This window comes from Pseudopipra pipra, chromosome 5, assembly GCF_036250125.1.
Source record: "Pseudopipra pipra isolate bDixPip1 chromosome 5, bDixPip1.hap1, whole genome shotgun sequence".
Classification (NCBI taxonomy): Eukaryota; Metazoa; Chordata; class Aves; order Passeriformes; family Pipridae; genus Pseudopipra; species Pseudopipra pipra.
Window position 1 is genome coordinate 19,611,993 of NC_087553.1, and position 6,748 is coordinate 19,618,740.

A 6,748-nucleotide genomic window follows, 5' to 3' on the forward strand; every position below is an offset into this window, starting at 1 on the left:
GTTCTGTGCATGCTATAATCAGTTAAATCTCTGAATTAAAATTGTGATGCTAATGCTTTGAAAATATGAATGTTTGAAAATTACGTGTTGATGCTATCTTGAGGTAAAAAAACTATATGTGTACATATGTTACATAACATTTGTTCTTATTTTACAAGAGTCAGCTAAGTGAAATTTGTACTTTTGCCATTAAAAGGGGCGAGAAATGTTTTAATCCACTACAAATTATATCATATATAAAATTTCTACACCCTTTAAGACTCTTTTCCAATATCTTAAAGTTATAAATCCACTTCCTTAAGTTAGTTGCTATTATATGTTTTAGAGCAATGCCATTTTGTGACGATATAGCAAATGTAATTGCAATGGCCAGCATAGCTTTGTTTTATTGATGGAACATTAGTTTTGATTAAAAAAATAACGTATCAGTCTTGGTGTAAAAGGGATGTAATTCCCAGGTAACTTTTTATTTCTTCACATGTTTTTTATATTCTTACATGACAGAAGGTACAAATTCATGTCTTGATGTACCAGTGCTTGGAACTATTTCTGAAAGTCTTCACCAGACTAGAAGTTGTACAGAAATGGGAAAGCTGAGTTGTCAGCCAAGGAACAAGAACTCCAAGAATGAACAGATGGATGTGAATAATGACAAAGTAATCTGTGACAAGGAAAGTGAACCATCTTTGCAAAAAAATGCTAAAAGACTTAAGACTTCAAACAGCTCTCAGAAGGAATTGGACAGCAAAATTGGGGGTAAAAGAAAACAGACCAAAACTTCAAGTAAGAATAAGTTGATTGCTGGTCAGGCAAAATTGACTCAATTTTTTCGACTGTAGGTTTTTGTTTTGACATACATGGTATGTTGACAGTTGTAAAATTTTGTGAGAAAAAGGGTGAAATTCATGAATTGCTTCCTTTCATACTCAAATAATTGAAAGTAGCTTGTGTATAATATTAGACAACTTATTACAAGTCTGGATTATGCTGAAGTCTTTTATTTTATAATAGCAATACATTGTTAGTAATTGCAGTACGTGCTTTTTGGTAATGATTTATGTATCCCTCTACAATGTGATGGGAAACTATTTTTGGATGCGTATGTATAGCCACACTAAAACACAGTAACTTCAAATTGCATTAAATTCAAAATAAAATGTTTAATCTTCAAAGATGGTGGTGCAGATCAATAGTTTTCATGCTTGCCAACAAGGTCGATAGACTCTTCCCAGCATACACCTGAGGACTAAGGGAAGAAAAAAAAATCTGAAGGTTTAAATCTGCAAAGAACTAGAATTCTTATGGTCTCTGAAAACATTAATTTAAAAAATGCTTCCTCCCCTGTGCACTGATTCACAGCAGGCATGGAGTTTCTACGTGAAATTTTATCAAATTGCTATATTGACATTGCACTTTACCAGAATGAAATGATTTTTAAAATTAAAAATAAAAATAAAATTAAAATTAAAAATAAAATTTATTTACTGTCAAAATCTCTTCTTCCTATAGGGAGTTTAGCTGAATTTTCTTCATCTGTGGTTTCTCTTTCCTGTATTGATTCAATATTTTGAATTTCAGTGTCAGCTGGAAAAGCCATGGCTCCCTTCAGTAGTTGTTTTCTACCTAAGTTGATTGGCCTGACATGATTTAAGAAATCACGTCTGGAACCCGTGTCCTGTTTTGAGGGAAAACAAGAGTAATGGTTTATCTTTATTTACAGTCAGTTGTGTTCACATTTTATACTTTATACTTCATAGTGCAACTATTTTATGTTTCAAGATCATAGGTTAAAAGTAATGACCTGCATTACATCTTTGGCAGAAAAGGTTTAATGGTAAAGAACATAATGAAATAATGAGCCTCAAGTTTGGTGAAGTTAAAAACCTGTTGCTGCATATAGGGACATGCTGAATCAAACATAAATATAGGCTTTTTCCCCCCCACAAGCTTTGGCTACATATAGTTCTGTAAAAATCAGATTTAATTCAACTGTCCAAGTTACACATTCAAAATCCTGGCACTAGATACTTACAGCTGAAAATTTATTCTTGACTATGGTATGTTAAACTGGTATTTTTGTATATTTACCAGGTTGTTGCTTTAAATTATTGTACTTGTTTTCTAAAGGGGTATAAATAAATTTCCTTTTTATAATTAAGACGAAACGTAAAACTGAACTCACCAAAAACTTCATGTTTCCATCATTCTTTTCATTGAAAACAATGCTGTCTTCAGTCATGTAATGCTTCAGCAAAGGTATAGCTCCTCTGTTCAGAGCCGTGTCTCCATTTCGGAGAGTTTTTCCTAGATTTAGTGAGGTTAGCATCATATCTTCATCTTCCACCTCTTGCAGAGATTTTGAAACTGAAAGTAGAAAACCTTGAGAAAAAAGAGAGAGGGAGAGAATTAATATGTATGATGAGATACACATTCTTAGTTATTTAATGCTTCCATAGAAGTTCAGCAGTTCTCAAATGTTAAGAAAGCTTTTCCAGTTGTAAATTAACACGTTCTCCATTTGTGCCCACTTTATATATTTCACAGGTTGAATGGAAACTACTTCAGTGGCTGATGAGTTCACCCTTTTAAAATGACTCATATTAAGGAGTAACATTTTCTATAATCCTCCTAATCCCATCTGTTGTTTAGAACTAAAACTTTCCTTTATCATGGATAATTTGTTTCTTTGTATGTTTTCAGAATGGCACAGATTAGTTCCTTTCGATGGGTCAGTATACTAAAGGTCACAGAAAAAGTGATGTCCATTTGTGTTGTTTATAAAGCCTTACCTCCAGTTAAGGCAACTCAAGAGAAGGAACTAATTTACTTAAGTAAGGAAGACTGTTGTAAAGATATGATCTATCGTAGCTTTTGATCAAAACTTGATTCACTAGAGTTGAAGACCTTGAAATTTAATGATAGCTTAGACTGCTACCGTGTTAGAGCTGAAATTATTAGTTTGTATTTTGATGTCCATTGTACGAGGTTGCATTATTCAGAGTTAGTCTAGAAATATTTATTAATACTTAAATAACTGTATTTGTTTTCATTTTCTTACTGAAAGTGGACCTTTCCCAGCTACAAATATAACGTAGTCAAATGTGCTAAGAATGTAGAAAGAAAAGTAAACTTCAGTTTTTCATTTAAAAAGTCTTTGAAATGTATCTGTTACCCCATGGAAGGAAATGTAGAAATTTCCACATACAGTCTCTGGAGGTTGTTGTTTGTTTTTTTTTTTACCTTATCTGGAAGGCAAATGGGCCAGCTGAAATGTAGCTAATCTCTTAATGTCAGTGATACAAACCACCTATTCAGTGGCTGTGTGCCTCTTAGCTAGTAATTTATATTTGTTTTATCTTTTAGCTTAGTGCAGGCTATCAAACATCCTGCTATTCAAGGCAAACCACTAGGAAATTGAGCTCTGATCACTGGTTACTTGCTGGACACGCACCTACCTTGCCAAAGTAACTTCCTGATAAGAAGTATAATGGCAAAATATGTCATCCAATCTCTTTTTGCTACTTTGTATTTTTCCCTCACATTACGTGTTTGTATAGTTTTGTTCAATTAATGAAGCACTGGAGGAGTGCTTAGGAGCTGTGTTGGCAGCAAACTTTTTTTTTTATGTTCTGGTATGTATTAGGAGTTGGGGACAAAGCTCTCAACCCAGTAACTGTGTATGTGAAACGAGCTTCTGCTTATGTGAAGCTACAGCACCCACAGGTAAGCAGCGTCTGTCACACATTGTTCACTTTGGAATTCTTCTCGCATTTAATACAAAGAACAGTTCCAGTGAGTACAACTGACCTGGATCATTTGGAAAGCCCATCTGCAGTGTCTATCTAGTCGTCTGCTATGAGACATAAGCCCATGTCTATGAAAGAATATAAGATCAGGGCAGACTTGTGGTATTCCCCTCAGTATACTCCAGTGCTTCTTAAACTGGTGGTTAATTTTTAAGTTTTGTTGGATATCTAAGGTGGTTCTAGTAATAATTGGTAGAACCTTCTAATTAGACTGCCAAGAAATCGATAGCATGTGTCTATAAATTCAATAACTTATCTAAACTGCTCTGAGCAGGCAGAAAACTTTCATACACCTGCAGATTTGCAATGTGTGTGGCTGTGTACAACTCTTAATAATGCCTTTGGGAATCCTAACACTCTGATGTCTACATATTTTCCTTTTCATCCTGCAATTTTCAATTTTAGTAAAAATGTATAATGTTTTAATAGATCAGCTTCTATGTTTGTCATCGTTTATGAAATTGTTTTTTATTTTTAAATAGTAAATAGTAACCCAGTATTGCTTCCAGAACAATAATAATTATTTTGAGAAACTCTTCTTGCTTCTATATTACATGTAGTAACAACAAAATACAAACTCTTAACATCTGAAATCTCACATTATATGTGAGTAAATAAAATCTAGATGATAATGTACCTGGAATTTCTCTCATACTCATTTTAAATTCTTCTAGGAAAGGGTTACAAAACAATTGTAATACTTTCTTTTAGTCTTGGAAATAGTTTCTTTTAGTCTGTAACTGCCGTATGCAAGTGCTTGAACCTAATGCCTAGTATTGACTGAACAATAAGTAAACCAGATATATATTGTATAAAGTTTCCCCCGATTATCAGAACTGAAAAACTTTGCAATGCAAGAGAGACTATTTAAGCAACCTTAATAAATCATTTTAATGAGTTGTAAAATAGCACAAAAATACTTGGTCGATATTAATTTGCCCAGTGGCATACTATTTCTGATTTTAAAAGGTGGTTTGGGGTTTTTTTGTTTGTTTTATTTTTAGTTTGGATCTTTGGATTTTATACAAACAGCTGTAATTTAGTCCTTTTAGAGTGCAGTTAGAAGATATTTGACATTTGAAGAAATGCCACAAATACTGAAACTTTGGAAGACTGATTTAAAACCAAATCCAAACTCTTCATAGTACTTGTTCATTCGTGTGATCCTCTAGTAGCAGCGAAGGAAATGCAGACTCTTTCTTATCCCTGCAGTGTGTAAAAACATGGAGTTATGTGCATGGTGTGTATTTCCAGGCTACTAAAACATTTGGGTATTTTTAATAACAACATAACATCCTCTTCAGTTGATAAATAACTGAATATATTATATTTGTGTAGCAGAATGAAGAAATCTGTGGCATTTATTTTATTAAAAGATCCATTTTAGCAGTAGATTTATCAGTATACATTGTGTATTGTGTCAGACAGGTGAAACTGTTTTAATTTCTCAGGCATAGATTTTATTTTTTCCTGATCTTTTTCTTGTGATATTGGACACAGTAAAAATAATAGAATGGTAGTATAAATTGATTTGTGCATTTTAATTAGCACTGATACAAATGGAGGTAAAAATATTCCAGAAAGGATTTATAGAATCTAGCAAGCACATTTGCCAAGAAGTTGGCTACAGCCACTCGGAAGGAAGTAATGAGGTTATGAGTTGTATCTGAAAGCCTAATCCTTTCCTGGGTATTAACTGTATCAATTCTATTTGCTCATACATTTGCTCATTTTGGAACCAGATCCTGGAACTTTCTCAAGAAAGTGGACACTTGCTTTCAGTGACCCCATGATACAGACTGTCCATCTAAATACCTAAATGTTTTAGTTCCAAAACACTCCCACCCCAAATCCAACAAGCAGATGCTAAAGTGGAGGTTCTCTGTTCAATAATGGAAAGAACATACCAGCTGTTCACAGGACATATGAGAGGTAATTAGCACACTTCATTATATTGACTGTAGGAAATTAAGACTCTTGCCTAGCACCGTTTTGTTGTCCCTCCCTGCTGAATTGCTAGTCACCTAGAATCAGCAAGTTGATGTAGCATAAAGTAGGCACAATGCTGCTTATAACAGGACAGCTTTGGACTTGTGCAGGAGCACAGCTCTAAATATTTTGAGTACTTAAAGTCATCTTCTGTATGTGTGCCTGGTGAATAAACAAGAAAAGGGTGGGGGTGAATCCCCCACAAACTTAGATGACTTTTAGTGAATTTCTGCCCAAGATCCAGAGTAGCCATTTCAGTTCTCTGTTGAATTATTGTCTGTGTGTTTATAGAATGAAATGTTGCATTTTTTTGTGTTAAAAATTAATTTCACAGTCAGGAAAACTTTAAAATATTTTCTGCTGTTTGTTTTGAAAGACGTTTCAGAATTTCATTTGGAGGAACTGCATAGAAATGTAAATATTTCCTCAGGAATTGTACAGCAGAAGAACTGAATGATGTGTGTATAGTTCCTTCTGGTGAAGTTAATGACAGGCATGTTGGTCACCATGTCTGTTCCTTAATAATATAATGAAATGGTCTATTCTTGTAGGAATAATTTGCCAATACGCTATGTTTAGAATTAATTGAGCTGTTCCTTTTACTCTTTAAGAATAAATTAAAAACCTCTAAAACCTGTCCCCCTCTTCCCAACAAGTGATTTTCTTGTTCTGAAGGACCTTTTGCAAAACAGTCCATATGTAAGTCTATTAAGGGATTTCCAATTAATCAGTACAGTGGACAGAGGAAAAGAGGAAGGAAGATTCCTCAAGCAATATTAGCTTCTTAATTAAGAAAAAAGCAGTGGTGATAGTGAATGTGCTGAGTAAAGCTAGACTACTAGGCAGAAATTGAACAGCAGAATTATAAACATTGACCTGTTGGTTACAGCAGATAAATTTTTATCTGCTGTTAGCTTCGCAATAAATCTGTAAGCAGAGAACCTTATTAGTGT

The 6,748-nt window shown here is 33.8% G+C and overlaps 2 protein-coding genes across 2 annotated transcripts in view; one reads left to right on the forward strand and one right to left on the reverse strand.

Moving 5' to 3' along the window:
- Nucleotides 1–1,172, forward strand: part of PARPBP (PARP1 binding protein) — a 42,196-nt gene extending 41,024 nt beyond the window's left edge. The window contains exon 11 of the mRNA XM_064654824.1: nucleotides 505–1,172. Within this exon, the coding sequence (XP_064510894.1) occupies nucleotides 505–839 (335 nt within the window). The 3' untranslated portion in view covers nucleotides 840–1,172. The remainder of the gene's footprint in view (nucleotides 1–504) is intronic.
- PMCH (pro-melanin concentrating hormone) lies at nucleotides 983–2,479 on the reverse strand. Its single transcript, XM_064654826.1, has 3 exons — nucleotides 2,183–2,479; nucleotides 1,486–1,675; nucleotides 983–1,246 (listed from the first exon to the last, which is right to left on the reverse strand). Exons 1-3 carry the CDS (start codon nucleotides 2,429–2,431, stop codon nucleotides 1,197–1,199), a joined length of 489 nt encoding a protein of 162 aa, XP_064510896.1. The 5' UTR covers nucleotides 2,432–2,479; the 3' UTR covers nucleotides 983–1,196.
- Nucleotides 2,480–6,748: the final 4,269 nt, after the last annotated feature.

Coding starts and splice junctions, on each gene's coding strand:
- PMCH (XM_064654826.1), bottom strand. CDS start 2,431: ATGTGTATCTCATCATACATATTAATTCTCTCCCTCTCTCTTTTTTCT. Junction 1,676..2,182: donor ATGGAAACATGAAGTTTTTG/GTGAGTTCAGTT, acceptor CCCTCAAAACAG/GACACGGGTTCCAGACGTGA. Junction 1,247..1,485: donor AGGAAGAAGAGATTTTGACA/GTAAATAAATTT, acceptor TTCTTCCCTTAG/TCCTCAGGTGTATGCTGGGA.